Source organism: Podarcis muralis, chromosome 1 (assembly GCF_964188315.1).
Source record: "Podarcis muralis chromosome 1, rPodMur119.hap1.1, whole genome shotgun sequence".
In the NCBI taxonomy this organism is placed as follows: domain Eukaryota; kingdom Metazoa; phylum Chordata; class Lepidosauria; order Squamata; family Lacertidae; genus Podarcis; species Podarcis muralis.
Genome location: NC_135655.1, coordinates 16,163,067 through 16,190,983, shown reverse-complemented (window position 1 = coordinate 16,190,983; position 27,917 = coordinate 16,163,067). Strand labels below are relative to the sequence as shown.

Sequence of the window (27,917 nt, the reverse complement as noted above, 5' to 3'; positions counted from 1 at the left end):
CCTAATTCTTTACAGAGGATGTTGGTGATGAAGGAGAGGAAGAGAAGGAATTTATTTCCTATGGCATAAGTACTGACATTCATTATGGGATGAAGTCAAACAGGTGAGTCGAATCTGTGTCTCTTCTGACAATAAACAAACAAGCCGTTCACTTGATGCAATTGTGGGACTGAAGAGGAATTCTGAGATTTAGGAAAAAGCTCTGTTGGTAGGAAATCCTCACCTGGGCCAATGTTAGTTGGGCAGGAAGAGTTGAAAGAACCATGCCCACTGGCTGATAGAGGCCTGTCGTATGACTGCAGAATCTCTCTGCCATCTTCTCTTATTGTTCCTGCCTGCTCCACCAATTTTCTATGCTCACATAATGTAGAAATGTTGTTCCTTCTTTCTAACTGGGAAGTGCAAAGTGAAGGAGAGAGCGAGAGCTATGCTTTCTGCCTGAGTGCCTCTTTCTCCCTCGTGATCCCAATTGTGACCAAAAAAACCACCAAAAGAACCAAGGCAGATATTTAAAAGGGGGTGGGGTCCATAACAACAAGAACAACAAAGAAAAAGAACAAAAACAATTTTATTATTTATAAGCCACCCATCGAACTGGGTTGCCCCAGCCACTCTGGTCGGTTCCCAACAAAATATTAAAAACTCATTAAAACATCAAACATTATAAACTTCCCTATAAGCTTCTAAAGAGAAGAGGTTAGTAATTTCCATGAGCGTGCATACAATATTTTTTCCTGAATTCCCCACCCCACCCTGGAAATTTGGTTCACACCAAATTCTGGACCGAGCCACTGGTTGGCATTTCACTTCTGAGCATAAACCCATGGTCTTAACTCTGGAAAGACAACATGGGGACATCTGATTTTCTGCCTGGGGAGTGCCTTCTGACAGCAGATTCAGTCATGAGCAAGGCTTACTCACGAGTAGAACTACAAACAGGAAGAACCTTAGCTAGCTGTTTACTGTAGAGCCCAAGCAGATGGTCTTGCAGATTGATCTGTGAACTGCATATCTGCAAACAGAAGAAAGCAAGTACATGGCGAAGGGGGAACAGAAAGGAAAAGCTTCTTTCCTCCTTTTCTTAGAAAAGAACTTCCACCTGCAAATATAGTTGATGCTACAAGACAGAATTAAACCATGTCCCTGACTCCTCACTCCCTTAGCCCCTGTGAGACCCCACTCACATTGCATCCTCATTCTGCATACAAAAGCATAGAGTCTGGGTAGGCAAGATTTAACCTACATAAAATACCATATTACTTCAATCCTAACCATTGAAACTTTTATTTCTTTTAAAATGTTAGGAAACCTTTAAATGTCTAGAACTTCTTTAACCCTAAAGAGGTTAATGTTCATTAAACTACAGTTACCTTGTGAACCCCAAAATACATATGTTCTCGGGTTAAATTGAATAGGTACTTAATATTATTTGGTTTACAGTTTGGCATTCATTAAACGAGCACCAGTAATTGATGCGGACAAGCCTGTGTCCTCACAGCTCAGGGTGCTTACCCTCAGTGAAGACTCCCCGTATGAAACTCTGCATTCCTTCATCAGCAATGCTGTTGCTCCCTTCTTTAAGTCCTACATCAGAGAGTCTGGCAAAGCAGACAGGTAAATACTTTCGTTCGTGTAATTTCTAGCCGTTGTGTACGTGAAGGAATAAAAGATGTGCAGGGGAAGGAAGATATAACTGGAAAGTAGATGGTGGTCAAGATCCTAAGAGCTTTGTGTGTATGTTGAAGCACATGTTTGTGTGGATTAGGGCTTCCCCAAGCTTTTCTTCTGACTGCAGCTTCTCTGCAACCAAAGATCCCCAGAGATTAGGGAGCAGCTTGCCAAACAACATGGGTAGTGTTGAACTAAGTTAAATTGAACCTCATTGGCTAGCCCTTTGACATCTTAGCCTCACGTGCTAGCTTAAGAAATTTGAAAAACGGAAATATATGTTGTCTTTATAGGGTGGGGAGGGCAGCTGCATGCACATTAATTGTATGTGACTCTGTGTGGTGGATTTTCCTTTGGCTCACTTCCGTGTTCCCTCAGGGATGGCGATAAAATGGCTCCCTCAGTTGAGAAAAAAATTGCGGAACTCGAAATGGGACTTCTTCATCTGCAGCAAAACATTGAAATCCCAGAGATTAGTTTGCCAATTCATCCGATCATTACCAATGTTGCTAAGCAGTGCTATGAGCGTGGAGAAAAGCCGAAGGTTACTGATTTTGGTGATAAAGTTGAAGACCCAACTTTTCTCAACCAGCTGCAGTCTGGAGTTAACCGGTGGATTAGAGAAATCCAAAAGGTAAATTCGAAAAAGAAGTTTAGTGTTCAAGGGATGTTCAGTTTCCCTCTTTAGTTCGTTGATGAATACCTTCCCAGTTGCATATTGTTAAAGTGGAGGATGAAATCTTCAGTGTGTAATCTGGAGCATATTTGGAATTGCAGCTTCTTAATTTAAAAATAAGAAGCAGTTACACATTTTACTTTCCTATACCTTTCCATTAACTATTTTATGTGTAGCAATGTGAACACACTCAGGTACATTATTTAGCAGTTTTATTTTTTAAAATAAACCCTTCCATCTACTTTGAGATAATCCATCTGAAGCTGATGAATGTAAGTAATCCATAGATTAATATTTTGGAGATGGGAGATAATGTCTGTATAACCAAATGGTCTTACAGTTTACTTAGAAGCAAGTCCCACTGTGTACATTGAGACTCCTTAATAGTTAGGATTGCAGCTGTAGTGTTGGAATCAGGTTTTCATTTGCACCTAAGTCCTTTTCTGTACATAGGTAGAACTCTGCTCAGTTCCAGTCGGGCAACGTCTTTTTTTGCTCTGCCCTCTGTTTACATAGCCAAGTAGTTAATGTGGTTCAGCAGCCAGTATGATCATATGGTTATGCCTTCAGTTGCTTTGACTCCCCCATTTGTTGAACAGTAGAAGCCTCATTACCCTCTTTACCAATTTTCAAGGTGACCAAACTAGATCGGGACCCTGCATCAGGCACTGCTTTGCAAGAAATCAGCTTTTGGCTAAACCTGGAACGTGCTCTATACCGTATTCAGGAGAAGCGTGAAAGCCCTGAAGTCCTCTTAACTTTAGATATCTTGAAGCACGGCAAACGCTTTCATGCTACTGTCAGCTTTGATACAGACACAGGTAAGAGCTTATGGAAGCTGTCCAGAAACAGAATTTGGCAGGACTGTAGCTGTTGTAGCACATTTACATTAACACGAGCCAAGTGATTAAATTCTTTTAAATGTTTGAAAAAGTGAAATTGGCTTTCTCTTGTGCCATCTAGGTCTAAAACAGGCATTGGAGACAGTAAATGACTACAATCCATTGATGAAAGACTTCCCTCTAAATGATTTGCTGTCTGCTACTGAACTGGATAAAATAAGGCAGGCATTGGTTGCAATATTCACCCACCTGAGAAAAATCAGAAATACAAAGTATCCTATTCAAAGAGCGCTGCGCCTGGTGGAGGCCATTTCAAGAGACCTGAGTTCTCAGCTACTCAAAGTGTTGGGGACACGGAAATTGATGCATGTTGCCTATGAAGAATTTGAGAAGGCAAGTCTTGCATTTAGATCCTTATGGGATCAGTGGGGGGTGGGAACTTGAGCTAAACTTTTGGAAAGAATTGCAGCCCCATCCCAGAAGCCACATTGCACTTGCTAACTGAAGCCTTAGCATTGGAATAGGTAATAAAAGGTAGAGATGTGTGATGACACTACCTTACAATTCTTTTTTAAACAACCTTTGGCCCTGTATACCTGAAGGAGCGTCTCCGCCATCATCATTCAGCCTGGACACTGAGATTGAGCACTGAGGGCCTTCTGGCGGTTCCTTCACTGTGAGAAGTGATGTTACTCGGTGGTAGCGCATGCCCTGTGGAATGCCCTCTCATCAGATGTCAAGGAAATAAACATTTGACTTTTAAAAAACATTTGAAGACAGCCCTGTTTAGGGAAGTTTTTAATGTTTGGTGTTTTATCATGTTTTTAATATTCTGTTGGGAGCCGCCCACAGTGGTTGCGGCAACCCAGTCAGATGGGCAGATGTTGTTGGTCATAATGCCAAAGTCATTGTTTGGTGCAATATAGTTTTTTCTACTCTTTCATAATCTACCAGTCCATTCCGCCCGCCCCCCGCAAATAAAGTTTGGGGGCCGATCTATCATCACATCCTTAGTGAACGCATACAATATGCAGAATTTGTGTGATGGAGCATGGTGTTCACTGACGGTGTTCAACTTTCTTTCAGGTCATGGTTGCATGCTTTGAGGTCTTCCAGACCTGGGACGATGAATATGAGAAACTGCAAGTCCTACTGAGAGACATTGTGAAAAGAAAGAGGGAAGAGAATCTGAAGATGGTGTGGCGCATCAATCCTGCTCACAGAAAGCTCCAGGCTCGTCTTGATCAGATGCGGAAGTTTCGACGCCAACACGAACAACTGAGAGCAGTTATCGTGAGAGTGCTAAGACCACAGGTAAGTACAACGGCTGGTGCCTTTTTTTAGAGACTTGGGTTGTGAATGAAACTAGTCCATTCGAAGTAAGAACTTACTCTTGTCTTGACCCAGACTATTTTCACCTAGAACACTTTCTGCGAAGCAAGCTGCCCCTCATTTGGGAGGAACGGTTTAAATCCATTTCCAAAGGAATTGCTTCAATGCAAGAGAGCTCCCCCTACTGGTTCCTAGGATAAATGCTAAAACGAAAAGCTTGATAGTCATTGAATTATGACTATCAAGAAACACCTTAAAAGAGACCCTGAAAATCTGGCAAACAAGTGAGCTAGTGAGTGAAATAACCATGGCTGCTGGTTGTTGAACCTTTGTTAGGGGAAGAGGCCATGTTGCTGTGTGTACTTGGTAGTGTGATTACTATTGCTGTTGCTTAATGATGTCTTTTTATCTTTTTAGGTGACTGCAGTACCCCAGCAAAATCAGGGAGAGGTACCTGAGCCACAGGATATGAAAGTAGCAGAAGTGCTGTTTGACGCTGCTGATGCCAACGCGATTGAAGAAGTAAACCTTGCTTATGAGAACGTTAAAGAAGTCGATGGCTTGGATGTTTCCAAAGAAGGCACAGAGGCCTGGGAAGCTGCAATGAAGCGTTACGATGAAAGAATCGATAGAGTTGAGACCCGCATTACTGCTCGCCTAAGAGACCAGCTGGGCACAGCAAAGAATGCCAATGAAATGTTCAGGATCTTCTCCAGGTTCAATGCTCTGTTTGTCAGGCCCCACATCAGAGGTGCCATCCGTGAATACCAAACACAGCTGATTCAGCGTGTGAAAGATGACATAGAGTCGCTTCATGACAAATTCAAAGTGCAGTACCCACAGAGTCAGGCTTGCAAAATGAGTCATGTTAGAGACTTGCCTCCAGTATCCGGGTCTATAATCTGGGCGAAACAGATTGACAGGCAGCTGACAGCCTACATGAAGCGTGTTGAAGATGTCCTCGGGAAGGGTTGGGAGAACCATGTAGAGGGCCAAAAACTGAAGCAGGATGGAGACAGCTTCCGCATGAAGCTCAACACCCAAGAAATATTTGATGATTGGGCCAGGAAGGTTCAGCAGCGTAACCTTGGTGTCTCGGGCCGCATTTTCACCATCGAAAGCACTCGTGTTCGAGGCCGAACAGGGAATGTCCTCAAACTGAAGGTCAACTTCCTCCCAGAAATAATCACCCTGTCAAAAGAAGTCCGCAACCTTAAGTGGCTAGGGTTCCGGGTTCCTCTCGCCATAGTCAACAAAGCTCACCAAGCAAATCAGCTCTATCCTTTTGCTATTTCTCTGATTGAAAGCGTCCGTACATACGAACGGACCTGTGAAAAGGTGGAAGAACGGAACACCATTTCCCTCTTGGTTGCTGGACTAAAGAAGGAAGTGCAGGCTTTGATCGGGGAAGGAATTGCTCTAGTGTGGGAATCGTACAAACTGGACCCATATGTCCAACGGCTGGCAGAGACAGTCTTCAACTTCCAGGAAAAGGTTAATTTGCTTTGAAGTTTATTACTGGGATTTGGGGTTTTTGCAGTGCATGGTTTATCAATAATGTTATTGCTTCAATAAAGAAACCTTGGAGAAATTGCCATTCAGCTGTTTAGTAGCCACAATGCCAACACTTTTAAAGCTGGCCTGGCAGGAAAGCCTCATGCAACAATGGATTTTGATACAGCCTTTTTATAAAATATTGAGTCAACTAGAAGCAAGGCAGTATTGACTCTATATAACAGGTTATAGTATTTTTTGTCAAAACCTTATTAGTACAGTATTACATACCAGACAGGATGTCAGTCTAGTTAGCGGAATCAATACTTCAAAATGCAGTTTTTATTTGAATTGTATTCAAATGCAGTAATCCTGAGAGAAGCAACTTAACACTGGTAATAAGCATGTACTTGTTTGTCTAAATTATGAATCCACTGTGAGTAAAGATATATTAGACATACATGTTGGAAAGGCAACGTAGACATTCGTTAATAGGTGGCTTCATGGAGAACAATCATTTTGCATATTGAAACTGAGCTTTAAAGACTGATTTCATTTCTGCCCTTTAAGGTGGATGACTTGCTTATCATTGAAGAGAAAATAGACCTGGAAGTCAGATCCTTGGAAACTTGCATGTATGATCACAAAACCTTCTCTGAAATTTTAAACAGAGTTCAAAAAGCTGTGGATGATTTGAATCTTCATTCATATTCCAATTTACCCATCTGGGTTAATAAACTGGATATGGAGGTAAGCTTTGCAAGTGGTTACCGGGAAGAGATAGCTGTATTTCTTAATAAGTTTAATTTTAAAGTTATCTGGTTTGAACACTTGAGAGATTTTGAGTTAAAAGCCTGCTGGAAGTTAATGGTGTCCTGATATATCCCATCACAGGATGCAGAGTCCAACTGCAAGGCTACAAATGTATGTGATACTAAAACAATAGGCTCAGCAGTAATGCCCACCATTCTTCTGCATTATTGTTGCTGTTAATTAAATTTGTATACCACTCTTCATCCAAGTATCTCCAGGCAGTTCACAGCCTTGCATGAAAGTATGTCGTCAGCTGGTGCCTAAAAGGTATAAGAGCCAATGACAGCTGTACAGGCAACTCCCCATTTACGTGTGTTCCAAGGCCTACATGACCATCCACACACGCATCACCGCAATCCCAGAAGTGGCAAAAAAGAGGAGGGAAACGGCTCTAAAATCATGAAAATGGTATCTAGTAACCCCAGGAGCCTTTGCACCGACCTTTGAGGCCTGTGGAGAGTTGGGAGTTTGACCAAGGAGGTTTGGAGGCAGCAGTTGTGGAGTGTGGTGCATTTTTGGTTTTCAAAAGGTTTCCAGATGTTTAGAGGATGTTTGCAGGCTTGTTCCCAATATACACGATTTCAGCTAAATGCACGGTGTCTTGGAACATAACCCCCCACATAAATTGGGAGTTGCCTATATTTCAGAGGAGAGGGAGTTCCATAACTGGGGTACTGCCACTGAGAAAGCCCTGCTTTGCAGTACCACATAATGAACTGCTGACAGCTGAGGTACCACAGGGAGTGCCTCCTCTCCCACCCACCACAGATCTCAGCACATAGGTGGGGCTGTGTGGGAGGAATCACTCACAGGTACAAAGATCCCAAGTTGTATAGTAAGTCACACACTGCTCCAGTTAACCTAATTCAGCCAAGAAGGACAGGTGTCCAGAGGACCTGTTGTCAGAGGGCTTTAAGTACCAGTCCATATCCTCAGGTCTCAAAGGGGCTAATAAGAAAGGAAGCTGATAAGAAAAATCTTTCCGTGGATGTTTAGTAGCATGTTTCTCTGCTGTGTTTCTTGAAGTACTTCAATTTTGTTAATGCAATTGCTTCCTAGATCGAGAGAATACTGGGAGTTCGTCTGCAGGCTGGGCTGAGAGCATGGACTCAAGTACTGCTTGGTCAAGCGGATGACAAAGCAGAAGTTGATATGGACACAGATGCTCCACAAGTCAGCCATAAGCCAGGTGGAGAGCCAAAGATCAAAGTACGTGGTGTCTTCACCTTGAATTGAATCCATGGAGTCTTGCAAGCTGGAAGTAATGCATGCAAAATCTCAAACTAGAAAAAAATGTGTATTGAAATGATGCAGTATAACTTAAATCTCATCCTGTGTTTGCACAATTCTGGTAAATCTGATGATCTTGCACAAAAGTTGGCATCCATAAGAATCCATAATTTTGCTGAGTTCCTAGCTCTTATGATCACAGAAAGAATGCTTATATTATGAGCGTTTATTTTAAAGGCTTGGAGTTGCAGGGAACCGGGATGTCTTAAGCTCTTTCATACTAATCATTGGCCAGCCTCCACCATCCTTTTCCATGGCCGCCTCTTTTTAGTCCTGTTCAATTCCCTGCGTCTTGTGGGGAGTAGTTATTTATTCTATTGTTACAGGATGTATTGCGTTCATCAACCTTTGCAATAACTGTTACTGAATCAAATGACAAATATATGTACTGCTGAAGACACCATGCTTGGAAATAAATAAAAACATTTTTTAAAAGAATTTCAGAGACAAAAGGGTACAGCTCTGTGTCCCTGCTTTCATTCTAAAATTTGACAGTTTTAAGAGATCATGAAGGAGAGGATATAGGATTGCATATATGTGCTTAGCCTTGATGGTGAAGATTAAGGGTTAAGCTAAAGGCTTTACAGGAGAGGTGGCTATTTGGAAACTGAACAGAATACATAACTTCATCTAGTGCAGTTTATATTTGTCCTATAATGCACAAATCCAAAGATAACTTTCCAACTTAATACCAGTCAAATTTTGGGTAATGCCACCAGACTAATGATAGTTTAATGCATTTTGTTATTACTTCCTCCAGTAAACCAAAACTGAACGTGGCTTTATATTCCTGCAGAATGTTGTTCATGAACTGCGGATAACCAACCAAGTAATCTACCTGAATCCACCCATTGAAGACTGCAGATACAAACTGTTCCAAGAACTGTTTGCTTGGAAGATGGTAATACTGTCACTACCTAGAATCCAAAGTCAGAGATATCAGGTAAGAATAAAGAAATACTACTTCTGAATCATAAGAATCTTGAGTAGATTTAAGCTAAATCTTAAAAAAAAAATATTATCAAAGCTCTCGTTGCTTTTAAATCAAAATGTGGTACATCTTCTGTTTTTCGTTAGGTGGGCGTGCACTATGAATTATCAGAAGAGGAAAAATTCTACCGTAATGCCCTGACACGGATGCCAGATGGCCCTTCGGCACTTGAAGAGTCTTACTCTGCAGTCATGGGGATCGTCACAGAAGTTGAACAGTACGTGAAGGTAAGAGAACATGTTACGTTTCCTGTTCCAGAGTTATTACGTAACATTATTCCACGTGACAGTGTCTTGATCAAGAATATGGAATGATGAGTTATTTAACATTTGTTTAAAGTACGGTGTTTACAGTTTTCGTTACCAGTTCGTAAACCCCAGAATTGGATATATCTAATAGCTTACAAATCCTTAAAATGAAAAATTTAGGTATTTCTTTTGTGTGTTCACGCTCGATCTGTAGGTTTGGCTCCAGTATCAATGTTTATGGGATATGCAAGCGGAGAATATCTACAACCGCCTTGGAGAAGACTTAAATAAGTGGCAAGCACTCTTGGTTCAGATAAGAAAAGCCAGAGGAACCTTTGACAATGCTGAAACCAGGAAGGAATTTGGGCCTGTTATCATCGACTATGGAAAGGTAAACACCCTGAAGGAAAATAGATCTGATAGTAGAGTTATAGAATCATAGAATTGTGGAGTTGGAAGGAAACCCAAGGATCATCTAGCCCAGTCCCATGCGATGCGGGAATAATGTAGTAGATAATCTCCTGCATTAATTTTCATTAAACGGTATCAAAGAACAGACCACAAGTAGAAGGGGTGGGGGAATGAGTAACCACAGTAAATAAACTTAGTTGGTCTCTAAGGTGCTACTGGACATTTTTTAAATTTATTTCTACAGTATATAAGAAACACAAGTTTGCAAATTAGAAGATAGATGGCATAGAGTAAAATTACCACTGTTTTAATTGTATAGGTGCAATCGAAGGTGAACTTGAAGTATGATTCCTGGCATAAGGAAGTGCTCAGCAAATTTGGTCAAATGCTGGGGCAAAACATGACAGAGTTCCATTCTCAAATTTCCAAGGTAAGTTTGCCAAAATTCGTCCCACTGAAAATACCTAAGCAGAAATTTTTGCCAAAGTGCCCCTAGCCATAGATATCAACACTTGCTTCTCTTCTCTCAATATGGGATGAAAGAGATTGTTCCATGTCAAAGCTTTCTTTCTTTTGTAATCTTAGAGGGGGGGAAATCATGTGTAATAGTGGGATATCTGAAGAACTGTGAGTGCCTGTACTATGCCTGTATTAAACTAATTGGGTGTGATTGGCACCTCCATAGAGGCTTTCCTTGTCTTTTGAACAGGGCGTCTAAAACTTACTCCCTTTCCTTTGAGAGCATTTTTTAAAATTTCATTTTTCCCATTTCTTAGTCACGGCAAGAGCTGGAGCAGCACTCGGTGGACACAGCTAGCACATCTGATGCTGTGACATTCATCACATACGTGCAGTCACTGAAACGCAAAATCAAACAATTTGAGAAACAAGTTGAGGTAAGCTTTCTACAACACGTTTCTGCAATCAGTTTCAACGGGAAAAGCTTTAATACTCTTCGTCCTAATATTTCCAGGCAGTTCACAGCCTTGCATGAAAGCATGTCGTCAGCTGGTGCCTGAAAGGTATAAGAGCCAATGACAGCTGTACAGGCAACTCCCCATTTACGTGTGTTCCAAGGCCTACATGACCAAACACACACGCATCACCGCAATCTTTATTACAAGAAGATATGTGATCAAAGCCTGTACCAAATAAAACATTGCTGTACATATCTCCTGTTCGGGGGATGTGTCAAAATAAAGTACCCTTTAAGGTTTTTTTTAAAAAACCTACATGGTGATGAGTTTCAGTTTAACGGTAGCATCTGAACTTGACACTTTTTGTTGAAATTGTAACTTATTTTTTGGTGGCTGTAGCTCTACCGTAATGGCCAGCGCTTGCTTGAGAAGCAGAGGTTCCAATTTCCTTCATCCTGGTTGTACATCGATAACATTGAAGGAGAATGGGGTGCTTTCAATGACATCATGCGTCGAAAGGATTCTGCCATTCAGCAGCAAGTAGCAAACCTGCAGATGAAAATTGTTCAGGAAGATCGAGCTGTGGAGACTCGTACAGTTGACTTACTGACAGACTGGGAGAAAACAAAGCCTGTAACCGTAAGTTGTCTTCAGTGCTCTGGCATTTTGAGCCTTGAGTCATCATTCCTTTGACACCTATGCTCTCCTTTAGCTAAAACATGCATCTAGTGGTGCACTTAGCACTTAACAGCATGACCACCATATAATTATTATCCTGCCTTAAGTCAGGCTGAGACCCACCAATTGAAGGCCAATGATCTAAATTATGTGTTCATTATGAATGTTTGTAATTGTGCTTAGCTGTCTCATTCACTAACAAACCCCAATTAGTGTATATATGGGACTAACCGTCTCAACACAACCTTGAGAACTGGAATTTGGTGCTTTTATATTCCTTGACATCCAACTTAATGGGAAGTCTGAAAACGGGGTGCTTGTACCTCTCTTCTGCAAAACTGGGGTATGCTATATTTCAAAATAGCTTAAAGTAGTCATACACCATCTATAAAAGTGAAATTTGGTACACGTAGTCAAAAGTGGCACCTTACATAACAGTGAACTCCACTCTGCCTAGTCTGATAATAGTATTTCACTTCTTTTTTCAGGGCAACCTGCGCCCAGAGGAAGCTCTCCAAGCCCTTACCATCTACGAAGGAAAGTTTGGGAGGTTGAAGGATGATCGTGAGAAATGTGCAAAGGCCAAGGAAGCTCTAGAACTCACAGATACAGGACTTCTCAGTGGTAGCGAAGAACGTGTTCAGGTATGAAAATCTAGTAGTCGGACGTATAAATTTCAGCAGCTGTATTCCGCAGAAAGACCTTTCCAGCTACGCTGATCAAAACCTACTAGAATTATTTGTCATATCCTGCTTTCCCCCCTCTAAAATTACCGATGTTTCGAACCATCTTTTGTCTCATAGGTTGCTTTAGAAGAGCTCCAAGACCTTAAAGGAGTCTGGTCTGAGCTTTCCAAGGTCTGGGAACAGATTGATCAAATGAAGGAGCAACCCTGGGTTTCAGTACAGCCTCGCAAGGTACTTCAGCTTTATATATATAAAGAACTTGAGGACCATAGCAAGAGAAATTGCAAATCTATCCTCTTCAAACACTGTAAAACAGAAGCTAAAAATGTTCTGCCGTATAGTCAGCATTGACATGGTTTGGCACATATTTGATAGCACTGATTAAACCTACGGCCCAGGGACCTCAATCCTGTCCCAGAACACCCTGACCATCTCTGCACATCTCTGAACTAACTTGGGCGTAGGAAGCTAACCTGTCAGTAAGGCAGAGAGACCAACCTACCAATGGCTACTACTGCAGGCTTCAACATCGGCTTCTTTACCTTTCTATTTAAATTAGCAGTGCAGCTCGTCGGCATTTGTAATCAAGGGGGAAGAATTTGGGGTGCAGAAAAGGATGGTGAGAATGTTGGATGACAGGGAGATTTAGGTTTGTAAGATGCGTGGGGGCATCTGCTACGACAATTAGAAGTCTTTGGAGGACTTTGGGGAGCTGCAGAGGGAAGCTCAGCAAAGGAGAAGCTGAAATTATGTTGTGAAACGCCCTGACATCTATGGATAAAGGGTGGTATACAAATTTGATAAATAATAATAAAATTGGGGGGCATGGTGGTACTGGTATGGAATTTGGGCAGGCAAGATGCAGAAAAGTAGCACATTGGGACCAGGTGGCAAAGGATATTTTAGAAGAATATGTAGAATGAGTTTATGAGGCTAGTCTTTTTTAGGGAGTCTTTGGGTGACTTGATAAAGAGCATAAAGAACAGCTTATGGGTAGGCATGCAGATGCGCTCTTGCCGTATCAGAAAGGAGAACAAGATAATAACTTGGTCAGTGTTCCTGGCAAGCAGGACTACTTGGGTGAGCCGTCCATTAATAAAGATGACAAATGGGTAATACTCAGCAATTTGTGCAGTCTGTTAACTTGTTAAAAGTTGCTCCCCATCTTCCTTATAGCTTCGACAAAGTCTAGATGGCTTACTCAACCAGCTGAAAAACTTCCCTGCTCGCTTACGGCAATATGCATCCTATGAATACGTGCAGAGGCTCCTGAAAGGTTACATGAAGGTAAGCTTGCCTATGAAAGACCTTTGGATAGAACATCGTGCTGATGCCTAACAAGACAAGTTTACACCTTTCCTTCATTTCCAACCCACTCAGATAAACATGTTGGTGATAGAGTTGAAGTCGGAGGCTCTTAAAGATCGCCATTGGAAGCAACTGATGAAGAGGCTTCACGTGAATTGGGTAGTTTCCGAACTAACCCTGGGGCAGATCTGGGATGTTGATTTGCAGAAGAATGAACTGATTGTGAAAGATGTGCTACTTGTAGCACAGGGAGAGATGGCACTGGAAGAATTCTTGAAGCAGGTAGCTATTGGCTTTTAATAAAAACTTTTGCTCGTTCAATAATTTTAAATCTATATTTCCAGCGAAGTTCCCTTAACTCAAACAAAACCATTGTCACTGAAGGAAGACAAGTCCTGATGCAATGGTTGCTACTTATTTGTGACCCTGCATACTGAGGGAGTAAAGGGAAAGTGGCAGGAAGGCTTGCTGGAAAAGGCTAAGAGGCTTCCTTCAAGGAACACAGCCTTTTGCACTCAGGAGCACTGGGGAGTTTTCTTCCTGAAGGGAAAGCAGCAAATTGCTGGCAATATTCTGTTCTTCCCAAGGAAGTCCAGTTTTTTAGAGGACAGTTGGTTAAACCTATGTCAGGCTGCAGGGTGTATTTCAAAAAGTTTTGTTCTTAGAAGCCGCTGTTGGTTTTAATCATCTACATACTGAATATTTTTGATCGATAGTGTTAACGTTTTATATTTTTGTAAACTGCTTGTCTCTATCAAGCAGTATATACATTTTATTAGATAAAGAAACCGCTAATTAACGTAGAATGAAATAATGATAGAACCAAAAGCGGAACCATTTGAACATCTGGCCACATTTATATGACAAAGGTCTTGCTTCCTGATGATCACTTGTTACATAAAGATGTTCTCTGGCTCTTCATCATCCGTTGGGCTATTTTTAAAGAAAAGCAGCTTTGGCCTGCCTGATTTTTTACCTGTAATCCTAAACACCACTGTACATTGTTTTCTATAAAGATACGAGAAGTGTGGAACACCTATGAGCTGGATTTGGTTAACTACCAGAACAAATGCCGTTTGATTCGTGGTTGGGATGACCTTTTCAACAAAGTCAAAGAGCACATCAACAGTGTTTCTGCAATGAAGCTATCGCCATACTACAAGGTAGAACCCAGAATGTATCTCTTGCTCTTTGCATTTCTGTCTCTTAACGTATTTAGGAATGTTAACGCATATGCTTCAGTTTGCACCCTTTTGTATAGCTATGACTAACTAGCAAGCACTGAATACAATTATATGATCTCCCTTACAATCCAGCCTGCTTCCTGAGATCATCTTGGTCCTAATTTCCCTGGAATTGCATTTAGTTGGCACTGGGCAGAGGGTGTTTTCGGTGTCTCGTGCCCAGGCTTTTGAACCCTCTCCCAAGAGAGGCTCATCTCAGCCCTTCTTAAATGCCCTTATGCTGGGTTGTTTTAAAACCTTCCATTTTAGGAAGGCTTTTGAGCCATAAGTGTTTTTTGAGCTTTTACTGATCAGTTTGTTGTTCTGGTTTTTTATTCTGCTGGTCTTAGTGTACTTTTTGATTATGCAATTTTTACATTTATTGTTAGACACTTTAAGCCCTTATTGAGGAAAAGGTGGTTATAAATTTTATTTAATATAGATAACACAGCTTAAATATAGTTGGATTGTGCTTTATTTGCAATAAATGTGTAACTCAGTTACATAAATTAAAGCCATTTATTGATCTGTAGGTGTTTGAAGAAGATGCCCTAAGCTGGGAAGACAAACTGAATCGTATCATGGCACTTTTTGATGTATGGATAGATGTCCAGAGGCGCTGGGTTTACCTGGAAGGTATCTTCACTGGGAGCGCTGATATCAAGCACCTGTTGCCTGTTGAAACACAGAGATTCCAAAGGTAATGTTTTGTTCTTGAAGATAAATGTGAATGCAGGAATCTCTGTAACATCTTATTTCACCCAGGAGGCTTTTATGTCTAAGTGTCTCCTTGGGGACATTGTCTCCTTGGGGACATTGGCTGGTGGTGGTTCTGCTTTGTTTCAATGCTCTCTCTTCTTGACTTCACAGCATCAGTACAGAGTTTCTGGCCCTCATGAAAAAGGTGTCCAAATCTCCCCTGGTCATGGATGTTCTGAATATTCAGGGTGTACAGAGATCACTGGAAAGATTAGCAGACTTGCTTGGGAAGATCCAGAAAGCTTTGGGAGAGTACCTGGAGAGAGAGAGAGCTTCTTTCCCTCGGTAAAGAATTGATATTTCACTGCATTAGTTTTGTTCTATAAGCAAACTCTGGCATTAATACATTGCCCCCCCCCCCAGGCTTTATGTTACCTTATCATCACCCATGTTCTAATCTTGTGTTTGACCAAAAAATTAAACCACCTGTGCAGATTTTGGCTTGGAAATAATTTGGATTGGGGACAAGCTTTTAAAAGAGAGTGAACGTTGCATTAAGATATAGCTAGAGTTATGTAAGGGACGCGGGTGGCGCTGTGGGTAAAAGCCTCAGCACCTAGGGCTTGCCGATCGAAAGGTCGGCGGTTCGAATCCCCGCGGCGGGGTGCGCTCCCGCTGCTCGGTCCCAGCGCCTGCCAACCTAGCAGTTCGAAAGCACCCCTGGGTACAAGTAGATAAATAGGGACCGCTTACTGGCGGGAAGGTAAACGGCATTTCCGTGTGCTGCACTGGCTCGCCAGATGCAGCTTTGTCACGCTGGCCACGTGACCCGGAACTGTCTCCGGACAGCGCTGGCCCCCGGCCTCTTGAGTGAGTTTTTTTTTGCAAGGGACGCAGGTGGCGCTGTGGGTAAAAGCCTCAGCGCCTAGGGCTTGCCGATCGAAAGGTCGGCGGTCCGAATCCCCGCGGCGGGGTGCGCTCCCGTCGTTCGGTCCCAGCGCCTGCCAACCTAGCAGTTCGAAAGCACCCCTGGGTGCAAGTAGATAAATAGGGACCGCTTACCAGCGGGAAGGTAAACGGCGTTCCGTGTGCTGCGCTGGCTCGCCAGATGCAGCTTGTCACGCTGGCCACGGGACCCGGAAATGTCTCCGGACAGCGCTGGCCCCCGGCCTCTTGAGTGAGATGGGCGCACAACCCCAGAGTCTGTCAAGACTGGCCCGTACGGGCAGGGGTACCTTTACCTTTACCTTTAGAGTTATGTAAATGACTTCAGTGTATTATAAAGCAGCTATACTTTATTAAATTTCTGTACCACCTTTCATCTGAAGATCACAGGGCAGTTTACGATTTAAAAACACAATAGTATATACCGTAATAACTAACAAAAACAATACCCTCCCAGTATTATTTATTAAATTTCATTTGGGAGCCTTGGATTGAAAAGTTTTGTGACCTGACACAATACTGTACAGTAAATTGATTCAGTAATTTGCGGTCTGGGCTTCCCATGTTATCTTAGACCGAAACTAATTACCTACCTACTAACGGCGAATGTGAATATGTAAATACAATAAACAATGCTGTCAGCTTTATTATTTTATGTTCGAATGACTTCAACCTGGCTCTTCAGCCAAGAAGAGTGGCTTACAAACATCAGTAGTAAGATGGGGCCCTGGTCTTCAGCCTACAACCTAAATGTGTGACCCCCAAAAAATACTGGGAGGGAGGCAGGAAAAAAGTAAACTCGGACACTAGTTGTTCACAGTCAGAGGCAGTAATGCTTCAGAATGCCAGTCGCTGGAAACCACAGGAAGGAAGAGTGCTCTTGTGCTCAGGCTCTGCTTGAGGGTTTCCCATAGACAACTGGATGGCCACTGAGAGCAGGGTGCTGGACTAGATGGACCATTGGCCTGGTCCTCTTCTGTTAGTCAACAAAGGTGTTTGATCAGCTGGAATGGAAAGAGTTGAAGGGGTTGGGGGAGCAAAGGTTGCTGGTTTCAGCTAAGCTGGTGAAGTGGCCCCTCTACCCTTCCTCTGCTGCATCCCGATGGAGTGGGAGCTCCCAGGTAACAGTTGTGGGAGGGAGAAGCCTGATAGAGCTGGCTTCTCAGCATAGCTGATGGCTGCCCTGTTTCCCTTCACTCCCTCTACTGCAGCCTAATGGAACAGCTCCCATCAGCTGACAGATGTAGTCTTCCGTTGCTTCACTTGACAGTCCACATAGAAAAATCCTGTTGAGGGGTACTAGATGCTTGTCACTTTGCATTTCACTGTACCCCTTTTTGTTCATTAAAATGGCAAGCTTTCTTTTTTTTTTTTAGGTTCTACTTTGTTGGTGATGAAGACTTGCTCGAAATCATAGGGAACAGCAAGAACGTAGCTAAACTGCAGAAGCACTTCAAGAAGATGTTTGCTGGAGTGTCGAGCATCATCCTTAACGAGGACAGCTCCATTGTTCTGGGAATATCTTCACGCGAGGGAGAGGAGGTACAGTGAAGGGATACCTCACTCTTTAAAACAGGTGGGGAACCTCCGAACAACCAGGCCATCAGGAGCAATCTACGCCCACCTGCCCTACACCTGACAACAGGTGAAGGGCATGTAAAGGCAGGGCTTGGCAGGATCCAACAATTGGCTTTCCAAGAGCCCAAGCATCAGCTGGTGGTCAGGCACTTGGGAAGTGCTGTTCAAGGGGCTCTGCAACTTCCTTTGGAAAGAAAAAAAGGCTCTGTTCTTACAAGTATTTATTTTTTCCAAAGGTCAGCAGGTTTGGAGTTACTGCATATCTCCTGATAGGTGGTAACTCCAAACCCTTTGAATCAACTCTGTGTTCAAGTGTCCCGTAGTAAGCTTGGTCACACAGCCAATCCCTGCAGAAAGGAGGTTTAAAACAAGTTACTACTTGTCAGGTGAATTCAAAGTCTCTGTTGCTTTAAAGCTCCACACAGGGCTATTCACATCGCTGTGAAGTCCTCACATGTTGCAGATCTTCTGTCTCCCTGCGATGAATTTGACAAATGTGCAGACTGCTACATCTGGCCCACCAGCTAGAAAGATTCCCCATCCTAGCTTTTATGAAAAGAAAAACACACCTAAACTTGATTTTTCCCCCCCTTCAGGTGCTGTTCAAAACTCCCGTTTCAATCACGGAGCATCCCAAGATCAACGAATGGCTCACACTTGTTGAGAAAGAAATGAGAGTCACGCTTGCCAAGCTGCTTGCTGAGTCTGTCACGGAAGTCGAAATCTTTGGCAAAGCAACCTCTATTGATCCAGCTACCTACATCTCCTGGATTGACAAATACCAGGTATAGGTTTGTTCTCTTCAGCCTTCAGAAAATGCATTGTGCTTTTTGGGGAAGGAAAGGGAAACATCTGGCAAAAGCCAATGCCTATTTTTGTTTAATGCTCTAGGCCCAGCTTGTTGTCCTGTCAGCCCAGATTGCCTGGTCAGAAAATGTGGAGTCTGCTTTGAGTGGCATGGGCGGTGGCGGTGACAGCAGCCCTCTGCAGTCTGTGCTGACCAATGTTGAGGTCACCCTGAATGTGCTTGCAGACTCTGTGCTGATGGAGCAGCCACCTCTCCGCAGAAGGAAGTTGGAACACCTGGTAAGCCGCAGCCTTCGTTATGCTCTCTAGACATCCCATCTCCAATTGCTTTTAAACATGATGGTGTTTCATGAAATGGTTGTTTTGATACTTCGCATTCTGAATTTCACCTTTTCTTTTTTCAAAAGATCACTGAGCTGGTCCACCAAAGGGATGTCACGCGATCACTGATCAAAAGCAGAATTGACAACTCCAAATCCTTCGATTGGCTGAGCCAGATGAGGTTCTACTTTGACCCTAAACAGACAGATGTGTTGCAGCAACTGTCCATCCAGATGGCCAATGCCAAGTTCAACTATGGCTTTGAATATCTTGGCGTTCAGGATAAACTGGTGCAGACGCCTCTTACTGATCGATGCTACCTGACAATGACCCAAGCTTTGGAAGCCAGGCTGGGAGGTTCTCCATTTGGTAGGTTACTGTTTTCTGTATGCCCATTTCTCGAAAGCTTTCTTAACGCTGGAAACAAAAAATTGTGTGTTCAGGTAGCAAAGCGATTTTAATAGCTGCACAGATAATTTAGTCTTAACTAAAAGGATCTCGGGGTTTGCTTTGAGACATACAGTACAGCGGTGTTGCTGAAACTAAACACATCTACTTAATTACTGGATAGAAGATCCCCTGTGAGTCTTATGTACAATGCCTTAGGGTTATAGTTTGGTATCGAGCTGGAATTCGAATTGCATCCTCCAAAGACTGAGGGTTATAAGAAAATTGTATGGCTATAAAGTGGTAACAAGTGTTGGGCATGGCTGTTATTTGGAAGTGATGGTTAAGATGACATGAAATATGTCTCTTTTTTTATTTAATGGACAGGGCCTGCTGGAACCGGTAAAACAGAATCAGTTAAGGCTCTTGGTCACCAGCTTGGACGTTTTGTTCTCGTGTTCAACTGCGACGAAACATTTGACTTCCAGGTATGGTGGTTTCAACTATCATTATGCTACCTTGGAATAGTGATCATAAATCCTGCAAGTTTCAAGTGTCTGTGTCTCCCGTACAGGGAAGCTATAGCTGGTTTCATTGGGCAGCCCTGTATTCTGAAGCAAGAGAAGGAGCACTTCTATGATTCTGTGTCTGTACGAAAGATTGGTACCATATAGGATGCCCTGCCCAATAATAGCAATTTCTGCCTCTCTAAAACTTAAGGGAAAATCCAGCCCCATTTTACAACTGATCAGTCTACTATTCTGCCGTGTTCATTAACCTTCCCCATCCTTTTTTCAGGCAATGGGACGCATCTTTGTGGGTCTTTGCCAAGTGGGCGCGTGGGGCTGCTTTGACGAATTCAACAGACTTGAGGAGCGAATGCTTTCTGCCGTTTCCCAGCAGGTCCAGTGCATCCAAGAAGCCTTGCGAGAGCACTCAAATCCAAACTTGGAGAAAAGTATGTTTGATGCACATGCCCTGCTGCTAATTATTCATGTGTGGTATCTAACAGGATACAACTCCTGAAACAAACTGCCCACCCCACCCCCCGACCAATTAACACCTCTCTTAAAATTGGACATTATAAACATGGGTTCTATCGCTGTGCTATATTTTTGCTAGTCCATTGTCACAGTGGCAACAGCCTCACATGTTCAGGGTGGGACAAGCACTAGAGTCAGGCAGGCAAGTGAGTGGGGATGGGGCAGAGGAGTGAGCAAAGCAATAGGGGTGGTGGGCCAGTGAGCTGGGCTTAGGGAAGTGGGACAGGTCAGCTGAGAGAGATGGGGTGGTGGGTTGAGTGAGAGGGGTGGCGCAGGTGAGCTGCAAAGGTTTGATGAGAAAGGGGATGGGCTATGGGGAGCAGGTGCTTGGACAAAGGGGAAAGGAGGGGACTTTGGAGAGGAGGGAGGAGGAGAAGGGTGCTTGGAGACCTAAGCAAGCAAGAATCATCAGCCCCTAGTATTTCAATATAAGTGGCTTTTATTGTGAGAAGGTAAGAACAGAAGTCTGAGTAATTCATTCTTCCCTGTCTTTCCCTAAAGCCTAGGGTGGTTTATGTTTATGTGCTGCTTCTCTGAGAATTATTTACCTCTTTGGGCTTTGGAAGTCTAATTGCTAGCCTTGCTGACTTCCTTTCATGTGTGCGTGCATACGCAAGTTGATTTGGTTAAGAACAGCAAACTGAACGACCAATGCTTGCTTCCAGCTTCCACCACCATTACCTGTGAGTTGCTGAACAAACAAGTGAAAGTGAGCGCAGACATGGCAATTTTCATCACAATGAACCCTGGCTATGCCGGTAGATCAAATCTCCCAGACAACTTGAAGAAACTGTTCCGGAGCTTGGCCATGACAAAACCTGACCGTCAGCTGATTGCCCAAGTCATGCTGTATTCCCAGGGATTTCGGACAGCAGAAGTGCTTGCCAACAAGATTGTCCCATTCTTCAAGTAAGAAACACTGCTGGTAGTAGAAGCACGTATCATGATTTGTTCTTAGAGCTGTGTGAATTCAGCATTAACCGGCCCAACCTGCTGCTGGCACTGTTATATTTCTGAAACTTAATCGTCAATTATTCTGATGCATCTGACTGTGCTTAGATCATTTCTCATGCAACCGTAGTATAACTTGCAAAAGCATCCAAGCCAACTTCAGCATTAATCAGTTGGTGTCTTTGGCTCCTTAGGTTATGTGATGAGCAGCTCTCCTCTCAAAGCCATTATGACTTTGGCTTGAGAGCTCTGAAGAGCGTCCTGATCAGTGCTGGCAATGTGAAGAGAGAGAGGATTCAGAGAATAAAGCGGGAGAAGGAGGAGCGTGGTGAAGTGGTTGATGAAGGAGAAATTGCTGAGAACTTGCCAGAACAAGAGGTATAGCCTGGGTTTGCATGTGACGGAACTAATGTAAAGTACAGTTACATACGCAGATGCTTGGAGACTATGGATGCACAAAAGGAGTGTGGTGTTAAATTGCTTGTTTTCTTGCACTCTGTATTCATGCCTATCATTCCTCTTGCTGCCATAGATGTTGCTTTAGCTGGCTACCAGTAGGCTTTGGTAGAAGGCATCTGAATTGGTGTCAGAAGTGCTGCTGTTCATCATGAGGGTGAACAAACTTCATGTCCTCTCCATAGTATAGAATCTAAAAATCTAAAGGAAAATTCAGTAATTGACATTGCATCATTCACAAAGCTTTTATTTTTGGATGAAGGGTGGTATATAAAGTTAATAAATAGCAATAATATAATAATAATTAAAAAGTATTTCTGATGTAGGATCTCAATTTTGATATTGTACCCAGAAGTATCACTTGAGTATTTTCATGATGCTTCTCACAGGCGTTAATAAGCAAGTCGGGTTTTTTTGTTCTTCTGTGTAGATCCTGATCCAGAGTGTCTGTGAAACAATGGTACCCAAACTGGTTGCAGAAGACATCCCATTGCTTTTCAGTCTCTTGTCCGATGTGTTCCCTGGCATTCAGTATCACCGTGGAGAAATGACTGCCCTGAGGGAAGAGCTTAAGAAGGTCTGTCAGGAAATGTACCTGACGTACGGCGATGGGGAAGACATTGGCAGCATGTGGGTTGAAAAGGTAGGTTGCGTCGGCGCTCACTGCCAACAAATAGCACAAAGTTATGTGAGATCTGGCCACAAACAGCCTTCTAGACATTTAAGCAAGATAATTATATCTTCCTTGTATTTATATGCTATCTCTCCTCCATCATGGAAACCAAGGTGGTGTACCTGTGGTTGCCAGGTGTCGCCCACCCAAGCACTGAGCAAACCCAGACCTGCTTAGCTTCAGCAAAGTGATGGCCTTCCTTGTTTTTGGACCATGTCAGCTGGACCCACCCAAAGCATTCTACATTAAGATGTTCCTCATGCAACACTTTGATTTTTCTCCTTCTCCATAGGTTCTTCAGCTCTACCAAATTACTCAGATCAATCATGGTTTGATGATGGTGGGCCCATCTGGAAGTGGAAAGACCATGGCTTGGAGAGTTCTTCTGAAAGCACTGGAGAGGCTGGAGGGTGTGGAAGGTATTGCCCACATCATCGATCCCAAAGCCATCAGCAAAGACCATCTCTATGGCACTCTCGATCCCAACACCAGAGAGTGGACAGATGGACTGTTTACTCATGTCTTGAGAAAGTGAGTGTGTGCTATAAGTAAAGGTGTGAGCTAGAAATTTCTCCCTGGTGTAGGAAGAACTTGGGCTGGCTGGACGTTCTCTCACATGGCCCTACATTATTCCCTTGTCTAGGATAATAGATAACGTGAGAGGTGAACTACAAAAACGGCAGTGGATCATCTTCGATGGAGATGTTGATCCTGAGTGGGTTGAGAATTTGAACTCTGTTCTGGATGACAACAAGCTGCTGACACTGCCAAATGGAGAACGTCTGAGCCTTCCACCAAACGTAAGGCTAGCTCCTTTTTTGCCCAAATAAGAAAATAAATCTGCTTGGACAATATTGCTGGACTGGGAAAATTTCTGGTAATTTTGAGATGTTTGTGTCAGCCAGGAAATTCATTTTAAGGTGTTTCCAGCAGACACAGTTTGGAAGTAGGTTGTTACTCCCTGGTTTTGTCATGTTGGGCTTTGCCAGTTCCCATTAGATTATGAGGAACTGCCTTACTTAAAGGGCTAGCTATAAAATATTACTTGAGGTTTAACTTGTACCATTCTGATTGCAATGCTGTCTTAATGCTCCCAGTGGCCTCTTAACAGGGCATGGGCCAAGGTTAGTCGAAGGAGAAAACTCTTAGAAGTTAGACACAGCTGTGTCCTCAGATAATTTTGAGGCCGGCGCTGGTTTCTAAGCCATCTTTCTGCTTTTTCCTATAGGTGCGCATCATGTTTGAGGTTCAAGATCTGAAGTATGCTACTCTGGCCACAGTGTCAAGGTGTGGCATGGTTTGGTTCAGTGAAGATGTTCTAAGCACTGACATGATTTTCAACAACTTCCTGGCCAGACTGAGGAGCATCCCTCTGGATGAAGGTGAAGAGGAAGCTCAGCGTAGGAGAAAGGGCAAGGAAGATGAAGGAGAGGAAGCAGCTTCCCCAATGTTGCAGGTATAGTTCAAGAGTATATCACATGAAAGATTGCAATACCACCTTGCTGTGGGCACGCAAATTATTATACGAGTAGTTCAGCTCTATTTTGCCCGATAATGGTTGATGAAATGCTGTTTCAACAGATTCAGAGAGATGCAGCAACAATTATGCAGCCATACTTCACATCGAATGGGCTGGTGACGAAGGCACTCGAACATGCTTTCAAGCTGGAGCACATCATGGACCTCACTCGCTTGCGCTGTCTTGGCTCCCTCTTCTCCATGCTGCACCAGGCTTGCCGCAACGTAGCACAGTACAATGCCAACCATCCAGACTTCCCTATGCAGATAGATCAGCTGGAACGCTACATCCAGGTAATGCCCATAGCTAAGTAAATAAAAAAGAGGAAACTGTCAAGCTGCCAGCCTTGTTAATTAATCTTGCTGTTAATTTTCATGTGGCTCTCTTGTGTGGGATTCCCTTTTTTCTGCACTTTTATTGATCAGTTTCTGAACTTTCTCAGCGATACCTCGTGTACGCGATTCTGTGGTCCCTTTGTGGAGACAGCCGTCTGAAGATGAGAGCCGAGCTGGGTGAATACATCAGGAGAATCACAACTGTGCCACTGCCTTCTGCACCAAATATACCTATCATTGATTACGAGGTAAAATATAAACCTTTCCATTTTCTAAATGCCAGGCTTAATGTCATTACTTATTTATGCTATTTGCACAAAACTTCATCAACACAACAAAACAGATGATTTCATAGCCTTCTTCCAGAGACTTGGCAGCAACATATTTATTCAGTGCACTTACATTTTGGACGTGCGCTTAACTAAACAAATTTCTTGGTGATTTGAATCTAAGGCTGTCATGAGATTTAAAGACTGATCCTTGAGCCTTGTTGATCTGGTTGGCTTTTAATTCATACACCTGGATTTCAGAATAAATAAGTTCAAAATAAAAGTATACTTTGCTTTTAGATGGTATACTCAGGTATTTTAGAGTCATTTCCCCCCACTCACTCAGAAGTGTATTAGCTGCTGTCTGTAATGAGTTTCTTTGTTAAAATCTTTTATAAAGTGTTCTCAATCTGCTGTCAGCTTAGTGGAGGCACTTCACTTTTTTTTAATTCCAGCGAACAAAAGCAGGGCCAACATAAATATATAGAAGTCAGTAGTACCAGCAATATATACACAAACTTCTTTTAAATGCTTTTGATCAGCTTAATGTTGCAATTAATGTAGCCGCTTTAAACAACACCAAGTTGCTTTGGCAGCAGCAACAGAAGCAGATAATACCAGATACTTATTTTTCTTTCTCTCTCTCTCCATAGGTCTCAATTACTGGCGAGTGGATTCCCTGGCAGTCAAAGGTCCCGCAGATTGAAGTCGAGACTCACAAAGTGGCAGCTCCTGATGTTGTGGTGCCAACCCTAGACACCGTCCGCCACGAAGCCTTGTTGTATACTTGGCTTGCGGAGCACAAACCCCTAGTGCTGTGTGGGCCGCCAGGTTCTGGAAAGACCATGACACTCTTCAGTGCACTCAGGGCTTTGCCTGACATGGAGGTAAACCGTTCTTTGTGTGTGACCTTCTCCCATTCCGAACATTCTGAATGAGTAACCACACCTGCAGGCTTTAAAATGCCACTAAGCTGCAGAAGATCAGAATAAGTTATTCATCTTCCACGTTTAATTAAATCTCTCTGCACAACAATGCAATAAGCAGAACGAGCGAGGAGGTGCTCAGTCCTTTTTTTTGCCAAGCCATTGTGTAGATAGTTCATTGCTGCCTCTGAGCCAGAATGGTTTGTTAGTTTAAGACCTTTAGATACCACTTTTCAAGTTTACAAAAAGCAGTTAAAACAAATTCAGCTAAACTGGCATGCTAGCAGAAGAGCAAGAGAGGGAAGTCACGATGTTGACTGCCTCCCATAGAAACATGAGCAGCATTCATAAAGAACAAAGGAAGGCGAGCAACAAAACTTTAAAAGCTGTCACCAGTCGGCAGTGTTTATGCCTCTTGGGTCTTGCTGCATATTCCTTTCCTGATCACGTCCTTGCATTTTTAGGTGGTTGGTCTGAATTTCTCCAGTGCTACAACTCCAGAGCTGCTCCTGAAAACCTTTGATCACTACTGTGAATACAGGCGTACGCCTAACGGTGTGGTGTTGGCTCCTGTCCAGCTAGGAAAGTGGCTGGTGCTCTTCTGTGACGAAATCAACTTGCCGGATATGGATAAATACGGCACACAGAGAGTCATATCCTTCATCAGACAGGTGCGTATAAGTCAGATTAAAGAACTCAACTTTTTTTGTCGTAGTTAAACTCCGTCGTAACCGCCTCTCTCAAATCCTCAGATGGTGGAACATGGAGGTTTCTACCGCACATCTGACCAGACGTGGGTGAAACTGGAGCGAATTCAGTTTGTTGGAGCGTGTAACCCACCTACAGATCCTGGAAGGAAGCCTCTTTCGCATAGGTAATGTGTCCACATTGCTGTCTATAAGTTGCTGAAGGTTTAAGGATCAAACCTGCAGTCTAGAGTCATATTAATGTGCTTTACTAAGAAGTAGAATTCAGCCTTTCAAATGCTCTATTAATGTTTTGGCTGCCAGAATGTAGAACTTCAGAATCTTTTTGTTGTTGCATTAGGCTTTGCACGCTAGTTCTGACACCTTGAACATGGCCTGACATCTCAATGGCAGCCAGTGCTGTGCTTTCAGGATCTGTTTTTGCCATATCTAGACCCATATATTTAGCCTAATAGCTGAGGTGCTACAGAACTCACCTCTCCTGTATGCCTTTCTAGATTTCTGCGCCATGTTCCTGTTGTGTACGTGGACTATCCTGGCCCAGCTTCCCTCACTCAGATCTACGGCACTTTCAATCGCGCTATGCTGCGGCTCATTCCATCTCTCCGCACGTATGCAGAACCTCTCACTGCAGCCATGGTTGAGTTCTACACAATGTCTCAGGTAACTGGAATGATAAATCTCTTTGCAGCTTTTTTATCAAATGTCTAGAGCGAGCGGTTAAAAAATACTTCCCTGGTTACTATGGACAACTCCTTATCCTGTTACTTCCAGGAAAGGTTTACTCAAGACACACAGCCGCACTACATCTATTCACCCCGTGAAATGACTCGATGGGTGAGAGGGATCTTCGAAGCTCTGAGACCGCTGGAAACATTGCCTGTCGAAGGCCTCATTAGAATTTGGGCACATGAAGCCCTGCGTCTCTTCCAAGACAGGTAAAGTGTGAAATCATAGAATTGCAGAGTTGAAGGGACACGGGGGGTCATTTAATTCAACCCTCTGCAATGCAGGATTGCACAGCTGTCCCATAGGGGGATTGAACCTGCAACCTTGACATTATCTGCACCATGCTGTCTCCAACTGAGATCACAGTGTACTTTTTAAAACTCCTTTTTGGTAGGAGGCAGGGTACACAGTCTCTTTCCCAACCCCAATTTTATGCTCTCAACAACCCATGAGGGAGGCTGAAGCACAATGGCTGGTCCGTGGTCACCCAGTGAGCTTCATGGCCTCCCAGTTCCTAGTCCAACACTAGGCACTACACCTCACTGGAGTAAAGTGTGACTGCACACTTGGTAGTATAATAATCCACAAGCATTCAGGCTGCATAGAATTCCTCTTGTGTGTTCAGACTGGAACAAGTCGTTCCAATATGTTTTTCTTAATTAACACAACACAGTTTACTGTACTGTAAATAAGCCCTTTCTAGTAAATGCACATGTTTGTAATGAAATAGAAGGATGCACATTACAAATAAATTCAGTTTGCCATTTGTTCACCAGTAGCTGGCATCTCTAGGTAGCGTAGGATAGACTGAGAGATGTACCAGTTAGTATAAGGCACTATAGCTTCCTAGGTCCCTAGGGGTTTGTGTTTTTTGGCTTTTTGTTGGGGGTGGAAAGTCAGTGGAAGTATTTATAGGTCACATTTCAGTATCACTGCTATGGGCCATCTTTCCACCCAAATCTTAGTGCAGGGAAAAATGTGGACAGCTAACTGGG

General features: G+C 43.1%; 1 protein-coding gene across 2 annotated transcripts in view; it reads left to right on the top strand.

Annotated features, from left to right (window-relative positions):
- The window catches only part of DYNC1H1 (dynein cytoplasmic 1 heavy chain 1), a 57,984-nt gene that overhangs the window by 6,407 nt on the left and 23,660 nt on the right, over positions 1–27,917 (top strand). For both annotated transcript variants that reach the window (XM_077924012.1, XM_028707970.2), the window contains exons 2-42: positions 16–103; positions 1,441–1,614; positions 2,047–2,302; positions 2,979–3,165; positions 3,308–3,579; positions 4,273–4,500; positions 4,936–6,012; positions 6,583–6,762; positions 7,885–8,034; positions 8,912–9,058; positions 9,193–9,333; positions 9,569–9,745; positions 10,085–10,195; positions 10,542–10,661; positions 11,082–11,321; positions 11,849–12,004; positions 12,164–12,277; positions 13,223–13,333; positions 13,427–13,636; positions 14,371–14,517; positions 15,111–15,277; positions 15,448–15,621; positions 17,598–17,763; positions 18,396–18,584; positions 18,691–18,885; positions 19,014–19,296; positions 19,702–19,802; positions 20,113–20,272; positions 21,023–21,266; positions 21,503–21,686; positions 22,195–22,407; positions 22,730–22,968; positions 23,081–23,237; positions 23,666–23,893; positions 24,019–24,249; positions 24,399–24,539; positions 25,214–25,447; positions 25,951–26,157; positions 26,239–26,360; positions 26,691–26,856; positions 26,968–27,131. In XM_077924012.1, coding sequence (XP_077780138.1) covers positions 16–103; positions 1,441–1,614; positions 2,047–2,302; positions 2,979–3,165; positions 3,308–3,579; positions 4,273–4,500; positions 4,936–6,012; positions 6,583–6,762; positions 7,885–8,034; positions 8,912–9,058; positions 9,193–9,333; positions 9,569–9,745; positions 10,085–10,195; positions 10,542–10,661; positions 11,082–11,321; positions 11,849–12,004; positions 12,164–12,277; positions 13,223–13,333; positions 13,427–13,636; positions 14,371–14,517; positions 15,111–15,277; positions 15,448–15,621; positions 17,598–17,763; positions 18,396–18,584; positions 18,691–18,885; positions 19,014–19,296; positions 19,702–19,802; positions 20,113–20,272; positions 21,023–21,266; positions 21,503–21,686; positions 22,195–22,407; positions 22,730–22,968; positions 23,081–23,237; positions 23,666–23,893; positions 24,019–24,249; positions 24,399–24,539; positions 25,214–25,447; positions 25,951–26,157; positions 26,239–26,360; positions 26,691–26,856; positions 26,968–27,131 — 8,251 coding nt within the window. The remainder of the gene's footprint in view (positions 1–15; positions 104–1,440; positions 1,615–2,046; positions 2,303–2,978; positions 3,166–3,307; positions 3,580–4,272; positions 4,501–4,935; positions 6,013–6,582; positions 6,763–7,884; positions 8,035–8,911; positions 9,059–9,192; positions 9,334–9,568; positions 9,746–10,084; positions 10,196–10,541; positions 10,662–11,081; positions 11,322–11,848; positions 12,005–12,163; positions 12,278–13,222; positions 13,334–13,426; positions 13,637–14,370; positions 14,518–15,110; positions 15,278–15,447; positions 15,622–17,597; positions 17,764–18,395; positions 18,585–18,690; positions 18,886–19,013; positions 19,297–19,701; positions 19,803–20,112; positions 20,273–21,022; positions 21,267–21,502; positions 21,687–22,194; positions 22,408–22,729; positions 22,969–23,080; positions 23,238–23,665; positions 23,894–24,018; positions 24,250–24,398; positions 24,540–25,213; positions 25,448–25,950; positions 26,158–26,238; positions 26,361–26,690; positions 26,857–26,967; positions 27,132–27,917) is intronic.